At 39.9% G+C, this 21,037-nt stretch overlaps 1 protein-coding gene and 1 long non-coding RNA gene across 5 annotated transcripts in view; one reads left to right on the forward strand and one right to left on the reverse strand.

The window, feature by feature from the left end:
* Positions 1-3,377: 3,377 nt before the first annotated feature.
* Positions 3,378-13,811, reverse strand: LOC123334679. 3 transcript variants are annotated; one of them, XR_006552718.2, is made up of 4 exons: positions 13,676-13,811; positions 13,201-13,236; positions 11,020-11,145; positions 3,378-5,183 (listed from the first exon to the last, which is right to left on the reverse strand). It is a non-coding gene; the product is annotated as an uncharacterized LOC123334679 (long non-coding RNA). The 3 variants fall into 3 exon arrangements; XR_006552720.2 differs by lacking the exon at positions 13,676-13,811 and adding an exon at positions 13,411-13,550; XR_006552719.2 differs by lacking the exon at positions 11,020-11,145.
* The window catches only part of LOC112577761 (ATP-dependent translocase ABCB1), a 111,089-nt gene continuing 103,798 nt past the window's right edge, over positions 13,747-21,037 (forward strand). For both annotated transcript variants that reach the window (XM_025290988.2, XM_044946554.1), the window contains exons 1-3: positions 13,747-14,442; positions 15,147-15,220; positions 20,538-20,598. In XM_025290988.2, the coding sequence (XP_025146773.2) occupies positions 13,900-14,442; positions 15,147-15,220; positions 20,538-20,598 (678 nt within the window). In that variant the 5' untranslated portion in view covers positions 13,747-13,899. The remainder of the gene's footprint in view (positions 14,443-15,146; positions 15,221-20,537; positions 20,599-21,037) is intronic.

Genomic DNA, 21,037 nt, shown 5'->3' on the forward strand with positions numbered 1-21,037 from the left:
TGGATATATACTAGGAGTGATTCAAGTAAATAAACATTGAACATTGAAGGGATTTCCCTCTAGGAATAATCTTCAGAACAAATTTGCTAAGCCCACAAGAAAATTGGGCTTGTTACATTCTAGCCATATTTCATTTTTAGCTGAAACTTCTCTCAAGGAAGTCAGCCACTAGCCTACTACTAATAATGAGAAAACAGAAGTAAATGTTCAAAGCTTAGACATCCAGGTACTAAGCTAACTGTTCTACATTCACTAATTTTAAAAATGAGACATTTCTGTTGCAGTAAGAATAAATACATTGTCTAATATCAAGTGACCTGTTCCTAATACTTAAATTTATGAACATAAGGCAATACTTGCTAACACTGAGGACGTTCAAAGCATATGTCAGTAGAATCTGAAGACAAATCCCCACCAAAGTTCTAACAACCTTATTTCTTGGCACCATTGAAATTGTTTCATAGTTTTCTTGGGTATTTACTTTGAAGAGGATAGTGATCATTTTATATGTAAAAGTTGAGTTTTGTTTTTATTTATTTTTTTTTTTTGAACCCTCCTCCCCGTTCCCTCCCCATACCATCCCTCTGGGTCGTCCCAGTCACCAGCCCCAAGCATCCAGTATCGTGCATCGAACCTGGACTGGCAACTCCTTTCATACATGATATTTTACATGTTTCAACGCCATTCTCCCAAATCTTCCCACCCTCTCTCTCTCCCACAAAGTCCATAAGACTGTTCTTAAAAAACACAAACAAAATATCTGTTGTGTATACTAAAGTTATACTAATAATTTTCACCCCTGGAAACACATGTACACAACTTGAGGGACTTTGTGCTCCTTCCTCTTCCCATTGCCAGCATTTAGTGGATGCCTGGCCACACAGCGCTCAATACAAATTTTAAGAAAAGAAGACTCAAGAAAGACCTAGTTGTTCTGGTAAAATCCATCTTTATTTGTTTGGATATGCTTCAAAATGAAAAATAGGGACTTCCGTGGCAGTTCAGTGGTTATGACTCTGCCCTTTCACTTCAGGGGACACGAGTTTAATCCCTGGTCAGGAAACTGGGATCCCACAGGCTACGCAATACAGCCAAAAATTAAAAACGACAAAAAACAAAACCAAAAAGTCAAATAATGCTGTGAATGGGGTTTTCTCCAAGTCAATTCAACAGGCAGAAATTGAGTACCTAAGATCTTGCACTGTGCTTTGTGCTAGGCACCAGCAGCATGGTGTAAAACAATATTCAATATCCTGTCATAAACCATAATGGAAAAGAATACATAAAAAGAATGTATATATGTGTATAACTGAATTACTTAGCTGTACAGTAGACAACGGCACAGCGTTGTAAATCAGCTACACTTCAGTTAAAAAAAAGACACAAGACTTCTACCATCACGGAGCTCTACGCTTCAGGGGAATGACAATGAAGTCCCTAATCGGTCTTTCCTCCTCCTTTTCACTTTCCTCAGGGGGACGTATGGCATAGTTATTCAGGAGAAGTACTTCTAGTCTTTGATCTATTCCACGATGCTTTGGCATTGATAGGGAAGCAGCAATGAGATAAATGTAGCCATGTCACCCAGACAGTGAATTGGCAAAACTAAAAAATCGGTATTTCAGTCTACTATATGTTTTCTTATCACTTAAAAGAGCTATATCTCTATTTTTATCTCTGTCTTTCTCCCTTGCTCCTTTCTCTCTTCTTTGAAAAAAAACATGTTAAAGGAATTTTCAGAAGTAGAAATTTTTGAAGAAATGTAGAATATTGGCAGTTCTCCATGTTACCTGCTTTAGCCAGTTAATTTTGCCCATCACTAAATATGGCCGTTTGTGCCTTAAAAAGCAGTAAACCCCACTGAAACTGAAATGTGGATAACAGTAACTGGGGTCCTGAAACTTTTTTCTTATGGCCATCTCTATGTTCGACACAAAACACCACTTTTTCTATTGTAAAAATAATACACTTTATTTTTAGCTGCGCCAAGCAGCTTATGGATCTTGGTTCTCCTCTGGATCAGAGATTAACCAGAACCCCCATGCAGTGGAAGTACAGAGTCCCATCTATTGGACAACCAGGGAATTCTCTACACTTTTATTATAGGAAATTTGTAAAATACAGAAAACCTTAAATTAAAAAAATGACATAAGTTTCGTCACTGAAAAACAACCATTCTTCACCTTTCGATATATTTCTTTCTAATATTACATCAATTCATTTCTTTTACCCTAGTTAAATCATGCTGTCATAATTTTCCCCTGTCCTTTTCCTTGCATATTAACGTAGGTATCTTCCAGTGTTACTGGATATTCTTTGAAGGTACATTTTTCCTTTCTAAAAAAATTACTTTCATTGAAGTATAGTTGCTGTACCATATTATAGGTGTACAATATAGTGATTCACAATTTCAAAGGTTATAGTAATTATAAAATATTGGCTATATTCCATGTGTTGTTCAAATATACCCTTGTGGCTTACCCTATACCTAATAGTTTGTTCTTCTTCATCTCATATGGCTATACTCCTCCCCACACTGGTAACCACTAGTTTGTTCTCTTATTATCTGTGAGTTGGCTTCATTTTTGTTATATTTACTGGTTTGTTATATTGTTTAGATTCCACATGTGATTTTTTTTAGAATTACAAGATATATGATTCCATATATCATACAGTATTTGTCTTTCTCTGTCTGAGTGGGCATCCTTGTCTTGTTCCTGATCTTAGAGGAAATACTTTTAGCTTTTTACTGTTGAGTATGAAGTTCACAGTACATTTTATCTATTTTCTTTGAATGAATGCATCATAATTTTCTCAGCCATTTATATGTGGCTATGTATTCAGGTTACTTCTCATTTTTCACTGTTATCAAATAAGGCAGCAATGAACATCTTTGTGCCTGACATTTTTCCTGTTCTTTGGACTATATTTTTAGAACAGAATTCCTAAAATTGGATTGAGTCAAACATTTAAAGTATATATTGCCAAACATTGTTTCCTTATTCATCTTAATAACTTTCACTTCCCACCTATTTTACTTCACTCTTGTGAACACTTGATAGTCTCATTTTTCAAAATGTCTTTGCTGTTTTAATTTGAATTTCTTTGTACCGTGAGTGTGAACATTTCACTATATCCTACTTTCTTGACCAAAGTACTATCACTTTTTTGTGTGTGAATTATCTATTTGTGTACTTTGCCCAGTTCTATTTGGGCTTTTGAATTTTCTTCTACACTTACATGAACCATTTAAATATTAAGAATATTAATCCATCATGATATTTCTAATGAAGAACTATTTGATTAGTTGTTGCCTCTAAATCTAAATTTATTCAGGATAACTTTTGCCTTCTTTTTAGCTTTATTTCAAATAATTATTTATATTTTCCATATGATTATTTACTTTCAATGACCATCACTAGTCCTTTTCAGACACTTTTATTCTTGTATTTAATTTTTATTCCTGACATTCCATTCATCATCTTTACTAGGCTATCTGGGTAACAATACTACTTACTCAACACCAAACACTTTTCAAGTCTTACCCAGTCTACATCTTACAAAAACCTTAGGTGGATTCTACTATTGTCTCAATTTTAACAATGCACAAATCAAGGGTGGAGTAACCTGTCCAAAACGACTCAGTCAATAAATGATGCAATTAAAATTCAAATCCTCCTAAGCTTCACTTCAGGGCGTCCTTTGTGGTTCAGTGGAAAAGAATCCCCTGGAAAAGGAAATGGCAACTGACTCTAGTATTCTTGACTGGGAAATCCCATGGATGGAGGAGCCTGGTGGGCTACAGTCCATGGGGTCACAAGAGTCAGATACGACTTAGCAACTAAACCACCTACCACCAAGCTTCACTTCATTCTAATCTTTCCCTTGTTCTTACTGCCTTATTCTCTCTCCTATTAATTCTGTGATTTACTTTAAAAATCTTCTTGTGCTATTATGGATAGCACAGATTTATAGATTTATAGATAGATTTATTTTCATAGAAGACAGTGATTTACTCAGAGGGATGATTCGCTACTGGAGTACTCAAGCTGCTATGAGAGGTGGATAAAGGTTATAGAACTCTCAAAGCACTGACTTGAGCAATTGGCCTACTGGTCTAATTTCTATAAAGCTGTCTCTGAGATCAGACTCAATACTTAACAGATTCAACAAGCTTGTGTTGAATCTTTATCTAAGGTGCTGTGTTATTAAAATATAAACAGAAATTTCTGGGACTTCCTTGGTGGTCCAGGGGAAGCCTCTGTGCTTCCATTGCAAGGGGCACTGGTTCTGTCCCTGTTTGGGGAACTAAGATCCTACATGACTTGTAGTGTGGCAAAAAAAAAAAAAAAAAAAGAGAGAGAAAGAAATTCCTAATCATATACAAAGTAACAATAAATACCAAAAGAGGGACACAGATAATTAGCAGTAGGATGGGGGTGGGTAAGAGTCACTTCTTGCTAGTATAGACAGAGAAGGACACCCAGAAGAGTAGAATTCAGACTTCTATTTGTCATTGACTTGGATAGATGGCTTGGGCTTCCCTGATGGCTCAGGTGGTAAAGGATCCGCCTGCAATGCAGGAGACCTGGGTTCCACCCCAGGGTTGGGAAGATTCCCTGGAGAAGGGAATGGCTACCACTCCAGAATTCTGGCCTGGAGAATTCCAGGGACTGTATAGTCCATGCGGTCACAAGGAGTCAGACATGACTGAGCGACTTTCACTTTGGATACATGGCTTAATCACTTAGTTTTAGAATAAGTCAATCTGTTGTCTTCTGATCAGCATTTCACCCAAGTCAAGGCTGTTGCATCCATTGGTTAAACAATGTCAAGAGAAATAACCTCTTTGGGGAGCAATATGCTTACGTGAAGAGTTTTTCTTTTTTAAAGTGCATGTGTGCATAGAAGCAATCTGATGTAATCCAACGTGGATTCAGGCACATCATTCAATGTGCCCTGTCATCACGGTCACACATCCTTTGTGCATAGAATTAATTACACATAAATGGGTGGAGGGTGTGTGGGTCCTTGACTGTTGCTGCCACAGCTGCCATCTGTCTTGCTCTTTGGACTGAAACTTCCGGTGTGTTCTTTCTTTGGCTCAGGTCAGCAGAGTTCATCAGTGTGATTTTGCATTCCTTTTTTTAGAATGTTGAATCTTCAATTCACACTCAGATTGGCTAAATAGAAGGAGGAGAAATAAGGAAACTGAATTATTGGAGAGACCAGGGAAAGAAATACACAGGATTTACCACAAAAGAGTCATGGGAAGAAGAACCTCCTGAAGAATAAAAAAAATTCTCTTCTTAGGAGAAGAAGGAAAGTAGGTGAGAGGATAAAAAATAAATTGTAAGAGGAGCTTGAAAAGGTAATGAAGGGTTGAGGGAGCTAGGATATAAATAGTCATCTAAATATACAACCAGAGAGCCTGGACATTCTTCAGAATCCATTTTTAGTCGGTGGTTGATGGTTGATAAAAACACATGAAATGGATTTTCTATTAATGGCAGAATTTAAAACTTCTGAAATTCTACATTAAAGAAATAAAAACATTTATTAATAACACATTTATAGAAGTTAAAATGCAAGCAGTAGGAATTAAGGTTCATTTGTGAATAGTTTAATAGGCTGTGAGATAAAGCCAACTAAATAAAAGTAGCTAAAATGCCGGTGGTGCCACGTCTAGTATCTAATTTTTCAATGCACCGAGTGGAACTCACCACTTATGGGACTTACATGGCAAATGCTCTTTACATTTAAGATTGAGTCGTCTGAACATATTGGTGAGGACATGGAGAAAAGGGAACTATTGTGCACTACTTGCTGGAATGTAGATTGGTACTATCATTATGGAAAACAGTATGGAGGTTTCCTCAAAAAATTAAAAATAGAACCACTATATGGTCCAGCAATTCCATTTCTGGGCATTTACCTGAAGAAAACAAAAACACTAACACTAAAAGACATACGCTTGCTCATGTTCATTGAAACTTTACAAGAGCAAAGACATGGAAACAACATAAGTGTCCACTGACAGTGGAATAAAGAACATATGGCATGTACACATGAAATGAATATTGTTTAGCCATAAAAAGAATGACTCTGACTATTTCCAACAACATGGATGGATGTTACGCTAAGGGCGTTATTGAGGGCATTATGCTAAGTGAACTGAGTCAGACAGAGAAAGACATATACAATCTGATCTCACTTATATGTGGAATCTTAAAAACAAAAACAAAACAAGCTCATAGATCCAGAGAATAGACTGGTGGTAGCCAGAGGTGGGAAGTGGGAGTGGGACAAATGGCTGAAGAGAGTCAAAGGTACAACTTTTCAGTTATAAAATAAATAAGTCATGAAGATGTAATGAACAGTGTGACGTTAACAATGCTGCTGCTGCTAAGTCGCTTCAGTCGGGTCCGACTCTGTGTGACCCCATAGACGGCAGCCCACCAGGCTCCCCTGTCCCTGAGATTCTCCAGGCAAGAACACTGGAGTGGGTTGCCATTTCCTTCTCCAATGCATGAAAGTGAAAAGTGGAACTGAAGTTGCTCAGTCGTGTCTGACCCTCAGCAACCCCATGGACTGCAGCCCACCAGGCTCCTCCATCCATGGGATTCTCCAGGCAATACTGAATAACATATTTGAAAGTTGCTTAGAGAGTGTCGGCTGCGAAGGTCCCAGAAGAGCTACCCTGGCCCGAGGGCAGGGGCGGCGGCCGAGAAGAGCTACCCCGCATCAGAGGTAAGGAGCAGTGGCTGCGCTTTGCTGGAGCAGCCATGAAGAAAAACCCCACATCCAAGGTAAGAGAAACCCCACATCCAAGGTAAGAGAAACCCAAGTAAGATGGTAGGGATGAGAGAGGGGATCAGAGGGCAGACAGACTGAAACCACAGTCACAGACAACTAGCCAATCTGATCACATGGACCACAGCCTTGTCTAACTCAGTGAAACTAAGCCATGCCGAATGGGGCCACCCAAGATGGATGGATCATGGTGGAGAGGTCTGATAGAATGTGGTCGACTGGAGAAGGGAATGGCAAACCACTTCAGTATTCTTGCCTTGAGAACCCCGTGAACAGTATGAAAAGGCAAAAAGATAGGACACTGAAAGATGAACTCCCCAGGTCAGTAGGTGCCCAATATGCTACTGGAGATCAGTGGAGAAAGAACTCCAGAAAGAATGAAGGGATGGAGCCAAAGCAAAAACAACACCCAGTTGTGAATGGGACTGGTGATGGAAGCAGGGTTCAATGCTGTAAAGAGCAATATTGCATAGGAACCTGGAATGTTAGGTCCATGAATCAAGGCAAATTGAAAGTGATGACAAGAGTGAACATGGACATTCTAGGAATCAGTGAACTAAGATGGACTGGAATGGGTGAATTTCATTCAGATGACCATTGTATCTACTACTGTGGGCAGGAATCCCTTAGAAGAAATGGAGTAGCCATCATGGTCAATAAAAGAGTCCAAATGCAGTACTTGGATGCAATCTCAAAAACGACAAAATGATCTCTGTTAATTTCCAAGGCAAACCATTCAATATCACAGTAATCCAACCCAGGGATTGAACCCAGGTCTACCACATTGCCATCAGATTCTTTATCATTTGAGTCACCAGGGAAGCCCAAAACTAAACAATAATGTGTATCAATTATATTTCAATAAAAACATAGAGTTTTTTGGTAGAGCTTCGCATACTAGTTTTGCTTGACATTGGGTTGAAGGTGTGTTTCAGGAGAGGTTAATGTTATTTTGAATGGCAAACAGTTTCAAAGAAAACAGGGAAACTGAAAGCATCATTACGAACAAAGCTAGTGGAGGTGATGGAATTCCAGTTGAGCTATTTCAAATCCTCAAAGATGATGCTGTGAAAGTGCTGCACTCAATATGCCAGCAAATTTGGAAAACTCAGCAGTGGCCACAGGACTGGAAAAGGTCAGTTTTCATTCCAATCCCAAAGAAAGGCAATGCCAAAGAATGCTCAAACTACCACACAATTGCACTCATCTCACACACTAGTAAAGTGATGCCTAAAATTCTCCAAGCCAGGCTTCAGCAGTATGTGAACCGTGAAATTCCAGATGTTCAAGCTGGTTTTAGAAAAGGCAGAGAAACCAGAGATCAAATTGCCAACATCTGCTGGATCATGGAAAAAGCAAGAGAGTTCCAGAAAAACATCTACTACTACAACTACTACTAAGTCACTTCAGTCGTATCCGACTCTTAGCAACCCCATGGACTGCAGCCTACCAGGCTCCTCCATCTATGGGATTTTCCAGGCAAAAGTACTGGAGTGGGGTGCCATTGCCTTCTCCAAGAAAAACATCTATTTCTGCTTTATTGACTATGCCAAAGCCTTTGACTGTGTGGATCACAATAAACTGTGGAAAATTTTGAAAGAGATGGGAATACCAGATCACCTGACCTGCCTCTTGAGAAACCTATATGCAGGTCAGGAAGCAACACTTAGAACTAGACATGGAACAACAAACTGGTTCCAAATAGGAAAAGGAGGACGTCAAGGCTGTATATGTCACCCTGCTTATTTAACATATATGCAGAGTACATCATGAGAAATGCTGGGTTGGAAGAAGCACAAGCTGGATCAAGATTGCTGGGAGAAATATCAATAACCTCAGATATGCAGATGACAACACCCTTATGGCAGAAAGTGAAGAGGAACTAAAAAGCCGCTTGATGAAAGTGAAAAGAGGAGAGTTGAAAAAGTTGGCTTAAAGCTCAACATTCAGAAAACGAAGATCATGGCATCTGGTCCCATCTCTTCATGGGAAATAGATGGGAAACAGTGGAAACAGTGGCTGACTTTATTTTTTTGGGCTCCAAAATCACTGCAGATGGTGACTGCAGCCATGAAATTAAAAGACGCTTACTCCTTGGAAGGAAAGTTATGACCAACCTAGAGAGCACATTCAAAAGCAGAGACATTACTTTGTCAACAAAAGTCCATCTAGTCAAGGCTAGATGTATGGATGTGAAAGTTGGACTGTGAAGAAAGCTGAGCGCCTAAGAATTGATGCTTTTGAACTGTGGTATTGGAGAAGACTCTTGAGAGTCCCTTGGACTGCAAGCAGATTCAACCAGTCCATTTTAAAGGAGATCAGTCCTGGGTGTTCTTTGGAAGGACTGATGCTAAAGCTGAGACTCCAATACTTTGGCCACCTCATGCAAGGAGTTTACTTGTTGGAAAAGACTCTGATGCTGGGAGGGATTGGGGGCAGGAGGAGAAGGGGATGACAGAGGATGAGATGGCTGGATGGCATCACTGACTCGATGGACATGAGTTTGAGTGAACTCTGGAGTTGGTGACAGACAGGGAGGCCTGGCATGCTGCGATTCATGGGGTCACAAAGAGTCAGACATGACTGAGCGACTGAACTGAACTAATGCTGACAATGGCATTTATGGTATCTCTGCCACAGACAGTACAGTACTACATGAACTGTACTTTTCAGCACGACATGAACTGCAACACAACCAAATAATAAAACACACAATCCCAGTCTATTTGGACCAGAAGAACTTCTATGAATAAAACAATCTGCAATCTCCCTGAAGGCAGAATTTAATGTTTATACCGTCTGTCACTATCATTTAGCGCCTCTATGACTGTTGAAAGTCTTGTTACCGTTTAGCGGCTCGGTCGTGTCCTACTCTTTTGTGGCCCCGGGGAATGTAGCCCACTAGGCTCCTCTGTCCATGGGATTTCCCAGGCAGCAATACTGCAGTGGGTTACCATTTCCTTCTCCAGGGGATCTTCCCAACCCAAGGATCAAACCCGTGTCTCCTGCATTGGCAGGCAGGTTTTTATCACTGAGTCACCTGGAAAGCTTATTGAAAGTAACAGAGAATACATACATGTAGCTACATACATGAGGTGAAGAATAGCAAGAAGGGCAAAAATAGACTGAGAAGGGGGTTTTATTACTAATATATAACAATTACTGAGTGCTTAATGTGTTTCAGGCACTGTACAAGCCCTTTCAATACACAAATCACTTAATCTTGCAATAACTTTATAAGGTATCATTATTATCTCCTTTTACCAAAGAGACAAGTCAAGGACTGAAAAGTTAAGTAAATTATGAATTGTTCAAACTTAGCGAAAGGGCTGGAGAAGGCAATGGCACCCCACTCCAGTACACTTGCCTGGAAAATCCCATGGTCAGAGGAGCCTGGTAGGCTGCAATCCATGGGGTCGTGAAGAGGTGGACATGACTGAGCGACTTTGCTTTTCATTTTCATGCATTGGAGAAGGAAATGGCAACCCACTCCAGTGTTCTTGCCTGGAGAATCCCAGGGACGGGGGAGCCTGGTGGGCTGCCGTCTATGGGGTCGCACAGAGTCGGACACAATTGAAGCGACTTAGCAACAGCAACAGCAACATCGAAAGGGCTTCCCAGGTGGTGCTAGTGGTAAAGACCCCACCTGCCAATGCAGAAGACTCAAATGTAGGTTCCATCGGGTTGTGAAGATCCCCTGGAGGAGGGCATGGCAACCCACTCCAGTATTCTTGCCCGAGAAATCCCATGGACTGAGGAGTCTGGCAGGCAACAGTCCATACGGTCGCTTAAGAGTCACGAGAGACTGAAGTGACTTAGCATGCACGCAGTAGTTGAATCTAAGTTGAAGTTGTTTGTGGAGTTTGGTACCATAAAAGAAAATTGCTGTAAATTAAAGATTTACTTGTGGAAAGGCACAGAGGGTAAAAAAGCAAATCATCTGAGAGGTGAGTTGGGCCAAAATGGAGTGAACACTCATATATGTGGTGGGGTTGAGGGAGAGAGTGTAAGGAAGTGAGGTGGATGAAGATGGTCAGTGAGACATTGTGTGTTGCAGCCCTTAAAAGTCAAGTGGAAACTCTCAGATACAATAGATACAGTTGGTGGTAAGGAGCCATTGAATGATTTCTAAGATAGAGTCATAAGATGAAAATGTTTCATGGGGCTTGAAAAGGCAGTGTAGGAGAGTGTACTATAATAACGTACCATTGTAGGCAAGTGGTTAAGAGTGTAGTTATGAGGGCTGGGAGCTGGATTGCTTTCAAGTCCTGGGTCAGCTGCGTACCAGTTGTGTGACTTTGGGCACGTGATGTCAAACCTCAGTTTCTGTGACTGTAAAATGGGAGTAACAATAAAATTACACATGTCAGAGGATAATTGTGAGGATTAAATGATTTAATCATTTTCAAATACTTGGGATAATTCCTGGCAGTGCTTAGTCAATGCTAGTTATTATTACTCCCGTAGGTATGTATTATTTTTCCCGCAGGTATGTAATAAACTGTGGCAGGGATGCTAATCTTGAATGTTGGGAGAGTACATTAAAGCCTGTGAAAGGACTACATGCCAGTGGAAGACAGGAAGGTATGGATTATGGGGAAGCACACTTCAAAAGGAAAAATGGCTGCTTGAATGAAGGGGTATGAGTCAAGACTTGCAAAGGGGTTGCTTTCCAAAGAGTTTCACTGGAAGTTAATGAGGTTCATAGTGGAAGTGGCTAATCCAGCTGTTCAGTATTACAGGAGTGGCTGGCAGTAATGTGAGACAGGAGTCAGAGTCTTTAAAATCAACGGTTATGGCTTGGAAGTAGCTAGAACCATCCATTGTTTTAGGTCCATTGTATTTTATATCCATATCTTCATGCCAGTGGAGCAAAGCAACTAATATATATATATATATGTATAAGAGCTTTATTGAAAATTCTGTGGGCTATACTGATCCTTAAACCACGTACTCCTTGATAGGGATTATCACTTGAAGCTCAAGCCTGTAGAAATAGTGCAATCAACAAAATATATGTTCTACTTTAAAAAAATATCCTGTTACTCAGCCATAAAAAAGAATGAAATAATGCCATTTGCAGCAATATGGATGGATCTAGAGATGATCATACTAAGTAAGTCAGAAGGAGAAAGACAAATAACATATGACAGCAATTTTATGTGGAATCTAAAAAACTGATAAAAATGACTTATTTACAAAACAGAAATAGAGTTGCAGACATAGAAAACAAACTTTTAGTTAACAAAGGGGAAAGGGCTGCTGCTAAGTCACTTCAGTCGTGTCCGACTCTGTGCGACCCCATAGACGGCAGCCCACCAGGCTCCCCCGTCCCTGGGATTCTCCAGGCAAGAACACTGGAGTGGGTTGCCACTTCCTTCTCCAATGCATGAAAGTGAAAAGTGAAAGTGAAGTTGCTCAGTCATGTCTGACCCTCAGCGACCCCATGGACTGCAGCCCACCAGGCTCCTCCATCCATGGGATTTTTCAGGCAAGAGTACTGGAGTGGGGTGCCATTGCCTTCTCCGAGGGGAAAGGGAGAGGGAGATAATTAGGAGTTTGGGAATCGCATATACACAGTACTATATATAAAATAAATAACAAGGAATTACTGTATAGCACAGGGAACTGTATTCTATATCTTGTAATAATCCATAATGAAAAAGAATCTAAAAAAGAAAAAAAAAATAAAACGGAATCACTTTGCTGCACACCTGAAACTAACACAACATTGACAATCAACTATACTTGAATTAAAAAAAAATCCTGCATTGTTTTAGGGAGGATATAGGGCATTTTTCAAGGATACATAAAATATTGAATATATGACAAGATCACATAAACTAAATGAAGGACAAGGTAAAACAAAAGTGGAAAAAAAGAGAAGCATGAATCAGATTAAAAACACATGGGAGAAAGGGGAAAGCCTTATACATTTGCCCCAGGTGGAACAAAGGGTTGGCCTTAAGCCTTTAAATGGTTGGGCTGATGCTGTACACACACATTTCCAATTAGAACACAGAGACTGTGAGTGGTCTGTTAGAAAGGCTAATTAACAGTTTGTAAAGAAAGAAACCTAATTGTATAGCTAAGTAAAAAAAAAAAAAAAAAATTAAGGCAAAGAAAATCTGGAATAAAAGATGGAAAGAAAATTATGACTTTGAAATATGAGTTACTTAAAGTACAGAAAATACACTATGCAGTAAAAACTAAAAAGATTTTCTTCTTTTAAACTTTTGCAGTGAGCTGAGAGGTAACTCCTCTAAGTCAGAGAACGCAGACAAAAGGTTACAAAAACATCCATTTCCCCTGGGTTGACAAGTATTGAAAGCTCTGATGTGTTAATGCTGCTTTATGAATTTGAATTGTCTTCACAATTGCACTTACTTTTCATCAATTTGAGGAAGAGAGGACCAGAAAAACCTGTAAACGGCAACAGTAGATATGGCGTTAAATTACAACTAAAGCAACATGTTAAAATACAGGATACTTTTAGAATCCAAATAAAAATATGTTTTTAAATGTCTTGAGAAAAACAGGGCATTCATCTGATGGCTAAAACCCCAAAACATTACACTCTTTTACATAAATTTCTACCTTGAAATGTCCGTTTCGATTTATATGTTTAAGAAAATATCTTCCCATATATTTCCATGGGCTGCAGTCAACCAGGCTCCTCTATCCATGGAATACTCTAGGCAAGAATACTGGAGTAGGTTGGCATTTTCTTCTCGACGGGATCTTCCCCATCCAGGATTCGAACCCCATCTCCTGCATTGCAGGTAGGTTCTTTCCCATCTGAGCCACCAGGGAAGACCATTTTATTTGTATGTCTCTTCAAATAAAGGATAAACATATATACCTTAGAAACTGTCAAACAACTGAAGAAAACACTTGCAGAAAAATTTCACCTGGCCTTTTAAAAAATGCTGCTTGGAAGGGAATTTTATTTTTTCACCATATCTTTAATTTGTTGTTATAAAGACAAAAATATATGACTTAAAGAAAAAAAAACCAAGTAACAAACGACGTGTAATCTAATGAAAAACAAAATATAAGAGAGCGGAAGGAAATTTTAACTACAGAATGGGCAAAGCCGGATATTGTTTTATTAGAATATATTGGATGCGATATCAAAGAAAATTTCCCTTATCTACTCGAGTCACAAGAAGCGAATTGTATAGTGACATTTATATCTATCTATATATTCATAATTTCGTGGACCTGTACAGACAAGGGCTCTCTAAACGTAAAAGCCCTCGGTTGATTCAGCTGATAAGCGTTCCCCTGCTCGCCCTTTTGCTGAGGGGCAACAGAAGCGAGGACATTCCTCCCATAATTCCAACCTGTTTCGTAATTTCGCGCAATCAGGATTCAATAGAACCGGCCGGGAGCTGTCCCGAGACTGCGGGTGATTGGCCGAGCGCAGAGCACCGGGCGTGGGCTTTGCGCAAGTTCTCCGCTCCCTGCTCCCAGGGCCACGGGAAGTCGGGGCGCGTTCGAGCAGCGGCTCTTCAAGACTCAGAGGAGCCGAGACCGCTGTTCGCATCCGCCGCGTCTTTCCGCTGGAGTCTGAATCTCTTCTTCAAAGATTCACGCCTTAGTGTACATTCCGAGGGAAAGCCCGAGGTAGGGCGCGGGAAGCTGGGGACTAGACGGAGAAGGTTTGGGGGGAGGATGGGTGGGCTCTCTAATTTCCTGAGTTGGGTCTCCTGGGGCGGAGGGCTTCGGAGGAGAGGGAAGGGGAGATGCCAATTGGCAAGTAGACGGAGAAGGTTCGGGGGGAGGATGGGTAGGCTCTCTAATTTCCTGAGTTGGGTCTCCTGGGGCGGAGGGCTTCGGAGGAGAGGGAAGGGGAGATGCCAATTGGCAAGTCCAAGGGGACTAAAAGGGGTGAGACTTATTCTCAGTTGGGGAGCTCTTGAGGCATCTGTCTCTAGTTTTTTTTTTTTTTTTTTTTTTTTTTTTTTTTTTTTTTTTGAGATAGTTATCCGTCCTGGAGTCTGCTGCCCCGAGCCTGCAGAGCCAGCGCTGTGCGGGCAGCCGGGCTCTGACCCCGCGGGCAGATGGATGGCGTGGGGAACCGGGAGGCAGAGCCGCGGTGGAGGCGGGCAAAGTTCGGGCCGGGCCGCCGCCCTGCCCCTCGGCTCGCGTGCGGAGGCTGGATGCCTGGCGCTGAGTAATGTCCCTGCGGCGACTCTCGCGGCCACGAGCCGCTGGAGCATCAGGGCGAGCGCTCCGCCCTTCTGCCCGGCGCGCTGTAGTAAAGTTCAGTTTCATCTTAGCCTTCTGAGGATCTTACGTTTGACTGATTGGCTGTGGTTGCTCCTCAGGTCGCGATGGATCTTGAAGACGGCCGCAATGGAAGAGCAGGGGGGGGAAATTTCTTGAAAAGGGACAAAAAAAGGTAGTTTGTTTCACTTTCATACTTTACGTGGCTTGAGAAACTTGGGAGATTTGTTTCCGGCCTCCAACTCTGAATTAAATGAGCTGATGGTGGTGGTGGTTATGGGTTTTTGTATCTTAAATGTAGGCAGTTGTGGAGGTTCACTGGCTTGAGTTGAGCCCAGCATTTGCATGGTGAGCTTCTTCCTCAGCTTTTTGGACCCACACAGACCAAGGCTCATTTCCTTTCCTGTGTTTTATAACCTTATGCTTTACGTGTGATGTTGATCGTCCGCGAGCCTGCTTTGTGGTCCAGTCTGTTCCTTCTGGTAAAACAGTCACTTAAACATTGCATGTTTGTGGCACGCAGCAGATGGGACAGAAGGCCACGACTACTTTTAAATGTTCTTTTTTTCTTTTTAAGGCAATGGGTATCTGACTCTGGTAGAAGTAATTGTAAGACGAGTGTACTTTCAAAGAATTATTAGAATGGTGTAGAATTATCCTGACTGTGTATAGGATTGGTTCTGTAATCACATAGGAAAAATAATTATCTTAAGTAAATTTTGATCACAGTGCAATATCTGTACAGGAAATTTTTAATTTCACTCAGCTCTGTTAGTAATAAATGGTAAACTTAAATTAGTAAAGTTATGAATATTATTAGAAACCAAACTTTTCAGTGTAAGAGAAAAGAAATACAAGTGTGGACATTAAGTAGACTCTTTAAAAACAATGTTGAATCTGAATATGATTTCATGATTTTTTTTAATAGGTCAGTTTCTGTCCTTTGAGAGCACACTCAATGTCAATCTTGGTTTCTCAGTATGGTTCCTTACAAAAAGGAAATCTGCACCCAACAGAGAAAGGGTTAATGTCAATTGAGGCTGAGCTTGGAGTATCTTGTAGTACCTGAAAACAAGAGGCGGAGGGCGATTATGAAAAAAGGACACAGGAGCTGGCTTGAAGGGGCTTTCACTGGCCCACATCAGGGACAGTTTGAGCATCAACAAGAATAATGACTGTACTTGATTGTGAGGTGAAGAACTTGATTGTGAAATACTGAGTAAATTAATTTTTAATAAAATTCTGAGAGGGGGAGGAAAACTAAGGGAGAGAGAAGGGCGGGGAGAGAGGGAGGGAGAACCCTCCTTCACAGAAAAATGTTGAAACCTGTATTGTTATAATTGGTTCAGGCAAGGATTTTTAATGGATCCTAAACCACTCAGAGAAAGGTTGAATCTACGAATTAGCCACAATTCGTAATTGGAAAAAGGAAAATGTGATTTTTTTTTCCAGTGGAAAGATAGTGCAGTTAGTCACCGTAACCAAGTGATCATACCTGGCCTGGCTCGTGGAATAGACTGCATTAGTGACATGGCACCACCTAGGAAGTATGTTTGCAAAATCTCATTTAGTGACTCTAACTTATCAAGCTTTCAGACTAATGCTGTCCAATAGAAATACAATGTGAACCACATACGATGTAAACCACATTGGTAATTATTAATTTTCTAATACCAACTTTTAAAAAGTAAAAGCAAACAGGTGAAATTAATGTTGGAAATACATTTTAAGGATCCAAGTATGTTCAACCTATTATCATTTCTACATGTAATGAGGATTATTAATGAGATAGTTTGCATTCTCTTTTACAATGCATCCTCAAATCTGTATTTCATACTTAACTGCACAATTTGGACAAAGATTGAAACAGATATATCTAAGATGTGGGACATTCTATAAGACACCTGTTTTTGTTTCTGTAAAAAGTCAATATTTGGTGGGAGGTAGGTAGGGAGAAGAATTTCTAGATTTAAAAGAGACTAAAGAGACAAATAGAGAAGGAAATGGCAGCCTGCCCACTCCAGTATTTTTGCCTAGGCAATCCCATGGACAGAGGAGCCTGGCGGGCTACGGTCCGTGGGGTGGCAAAAGAGTCAGACACGACTTAGTGACTAAACAACAACAAAGAAACAAAACCACCACATATAATACATGAGCCTTAATTACATCAGAGTTCTAAAAAGGAAAAACCTATAGAAAACATTCTTGGAAATTTTGAATGTGGATTGATATCAAAATTGCTGTTAATTTTATTGTATGTGATAATGGTAGGAAAACATGTGAAGTGCCATGATATTTGCAGCTTATTTTCAAATAGTTTGGCGATTAACAGTTATAAACGTCCTTATGCATTAAAGAAAATATGGTCAAAATGTTGACAGTTGTTGAATCTAGGTGAATTTTTAATGGGTAGTCATTATTAATATTCTTTTTGTTTGAAGGTTTTCATGATACATTTTCATAAAATAGATTATATTGAGTGGAAGGTAGATATTTTTGTTTTTAAGTTTTTAAACTTGGTATCTTAAACAAATACGTATTTTTTGACGCAAAGACGTAGGGACATTGAAATAAAAAGTATTAAGGCTCTGTGGAAGGAAAGAAATGTGTTTGATAGATTGGTGGTTTCCAGAGGTGGAGGAATGGGGGACAAAACAGGTGAAGGGGGTCAAAAGGTCCAAAGTGCCAGTTATAGAATAAGTCATGGAGGTGTAATGTACAGCAGTGTGACTCCGGTTAATAACACTGTATTGCATATTTGAAAGTTGCTAAGAGTAAATCTTGAAAGTTCTCATCACAAGGAAGAAAATTCTGTGATTTTTGTATGATGACAGATGTCAACTAGACTCGTGGTGATGATTTCCCAGTATATACAAATATCAAATCATTCTCTTGTACACCTGAAACTGATACAGTGTATGTCACTTATACCTCAGTTTTTAAATATTTATTTTCAATTGAAGGACAATTGCTTTACAGTATTGTGTTGGTTTCCGCCAAACATCAACATGAATCACCCATAGGTATACATATGTGCCCTCCCTCTCGAACCTTTTTGAAAAAGGTGTTCAATAAATATTTGTGGGACATTTACTTATTTATTCTTCTGTAAGAGCCCATATTTTGGAAACAATATTTCTTTTAAACTTGCATATACTGTCATTTTATTGTTGATTGCTGTCATGGTCTACAAACTTTTTTTTCAAACTAGAATTGTTTTTTTTTTTTTTAGTTAAGTAACTCTTATTAAAATGTGCTCACCATTATTGAGGGAGAAGGCAATGGCACCCCACTCTAGTACTTTGCCTCGAAAATCCCATGGATGGAGGAGCCTGGTAGGCTGCAGTCCATGGGGTCGCTAAGAGTCGGACACGACTGAGCGACTTCACTTTCACTTTTCACTTTCATGCATTGGAGAAGGAAATGGCAACCCACTCCAGTGTTCTTGCCTGGAGAGTCCCAGCGTTGGGGGAGCCTGGTGGCTGCCGTCTGTGGGGTCGCACAGAGTCGGACACGACTGAAGTGACTTAGCAGTAGCAGCACCATTATCGATGTGAATCTGTTTTTTATAAAGCTATGTATTTTTCCAATTTTATTGAGTTATAATTGACCTACAATACCTTGTAAGTTTAGACTGTATAGCATAATGGTTTGAATTACAAATATTGTGATGAGAAATTTTAGGATCCACCTTCTTAACATCTGATTCTTCTATATCGTACAGCACTGTTAACCGTAGTCATCTTGTGGCACATTGCTCTCTAGCACTCTTATCTTATAACTAAAGGTTTGTACCTTTGGACCAGCTTTCTTTCATCCTGTCTCCCCCCCTCTAGAAACCACAAATCTTTTCTTTTTCTATGAGTTTGTTTTTTAAACTGTATATTCTAATTCAGAGTCATAAAGAAGCATGTGACTTGCTGATAATGTGAATAGGTATAATGCTTGGGTAATAGTACCCTTTGGCATAGTTGTGTTTGTAAAGATGCTTTATTAAAATACAATTTGATAAGCAACTTCCTATTTGTCAGCACTGTGTTGGAGCAAATGGGGATAAATGAATCTTCTAAGAGGGGTGACAGTGAGTGTTCCTGGCAGGGCAGTGTCTCAAAAGTCTGACCCTGCACCAGATAGCCTGGTGTCTGGGAGTTAGACTTCTCCGTGGAAAGCTTGGCTTCATTCTAACTGTGTGACCTTGGACAAGTGAGTTAACTCTTCTCACCTGCAATTCTCTTGTCTGTAAAGGAAGGACAAAAATGTGCCTGCCTCACAGAGATTAAGATGAAATGAGGTCTTGTATGGGAAGTGTTTACTTAGCCAGTGTCTGGAACATTATAAATTCTTCAGAGCAGCTGCAGTTTTGGAGAGTGAAAAAATAAATAAAAAGCTTAGAGCTAAAACTCAATTCTGTATGGCTAGTTTTCTCCTCTCATCCTGATTCCAGGGGTACTGAAACTGTGCCTTTACTGGGAATAGGGTGGAACCGAATCTGAAGAGTTATGTTTGTGTATTTTGTGTGTTTCTCAGTAGTGGAACGTCGCTCCAGAGCCAAATATGGAGTAAACTCTGGTTTTTTTTCTTTAGAAGTTTCTTCGACTCTTTGACTTTGCTTAGCATAAAGAACAAAGACACAGATGAATTTACTTTTTGAACTTGAAAAGCTGTGTAAAAAGAATGTACTTCTTCCCTGAGATAGTCTTTCTTTTATAAATAGGAAAATACAGATGCGGAGGTTGCTCTCATATGCTGGATGGCAGTTAGAGTAGAACACCAGTTAGTTTTGAATCTGCGCTCGAAATAATTGACCTTTCTCTGCCTGAGGACAGCTTTTTTTTTTTTGCAGTTTACAAACCATCTTTTTTGATGGTGCATTTTCTAGGTTGTGTGTATTGCCACCATGGCCCATTTAGGGCTCCAGACATCTTTTCAGAATTAGATTTGCTCATGGAGAGTGATTGAATTATGTTTCTTTCTTAGGATAATTTATGCCCTGCATGTTTGCCACTACTCTCCCTGAGGTAAAGGAATAATATCTAGGTAGATGAAGGATAATATCTAGGTAGATAGAAGGATAGACTATCTGTTGCTAAAATCCCTGAGATGATAATTAAAAGGGATTAACTCTGGGGAGCATGAGTGAGTTCTAAGTAGAAGAAAGACAGGAAGCTCTCTTTTTTAGTGTTAGTTTTTCTAATTCCAAATTTGTGTGTCTCTGTGTATTCATCATAGAAAATTAGGAAATACCAAAGGCACAAGGAAGAAAATAATTGAAATCTCGACAGAAGTCTCAACACCCAGTGATAGCCCCGTGTATAGATTTCTAGGTATATGTAAACATACTCAAACTTTATAAATGGGATCATGTTATAATCTGTTTTTGTAATGACACTGTAGACATGTTTGTTTGTCCTGGTTGTTGCTAAATATAAGCTCTAAGTTGATTGGATATAGATTTACATAGTTTTTAAAGCTTTATGTCATTCTGTTGCTAGGTTTTTCAGTAAAAAAGATGAGAAGAAAGAAAAGAGACCAACTGTCAGTACTTTTGCAATGGTGAGTTTGAATGTGTTCACTATTATATCCATCTACACACACACAGCTGATTCACTTTGCACAGCAGAAACTAACACAAGGTTGTAAATCAGTCTCACTCCAATGAAAACAAAGCGAAACAAAAGGAAAAGTGCTGTGCTTCTCTTGATCTAAAAAAGAGGTATTTCATCTGGTATAATATTTTCTTGGGGAGTATGTTAATGAAGAGGTAAAATGAACTCATTTAATTCAGCTTGTTTTCAGGGAATGATGAGCTTTATGCACAAACTTGCTGTGTGCAATGAGCCTCCAGAGTCCCCTGTCCTGGCCTGGGTTTCAGTATTCTCCTAACCAGTTATGTCACCAGTGATACGTCAACTACACAAGCTCTTCTCCCATTGGTGGTCTCAGTCCTAGACAGAGGAAGCCAGCCTCATGGAGTGTGGTTCAAACAAAACCT

This window comes from Bubalus bubalis, chromosome 8 (assembly GCF_019923935.1).
Source record: "Bubalus bubalis isolate 160015118507 breed Murrah chromosome 8, NDDB_SH_1, whole genome shotgun sequence".
Taxonomy (NCBI): Eukaryota; Metazoa; Chordata; class Mammalia; order Artiodactyla; family Bovidae; genus Bubalus; species Bubalus bubalis.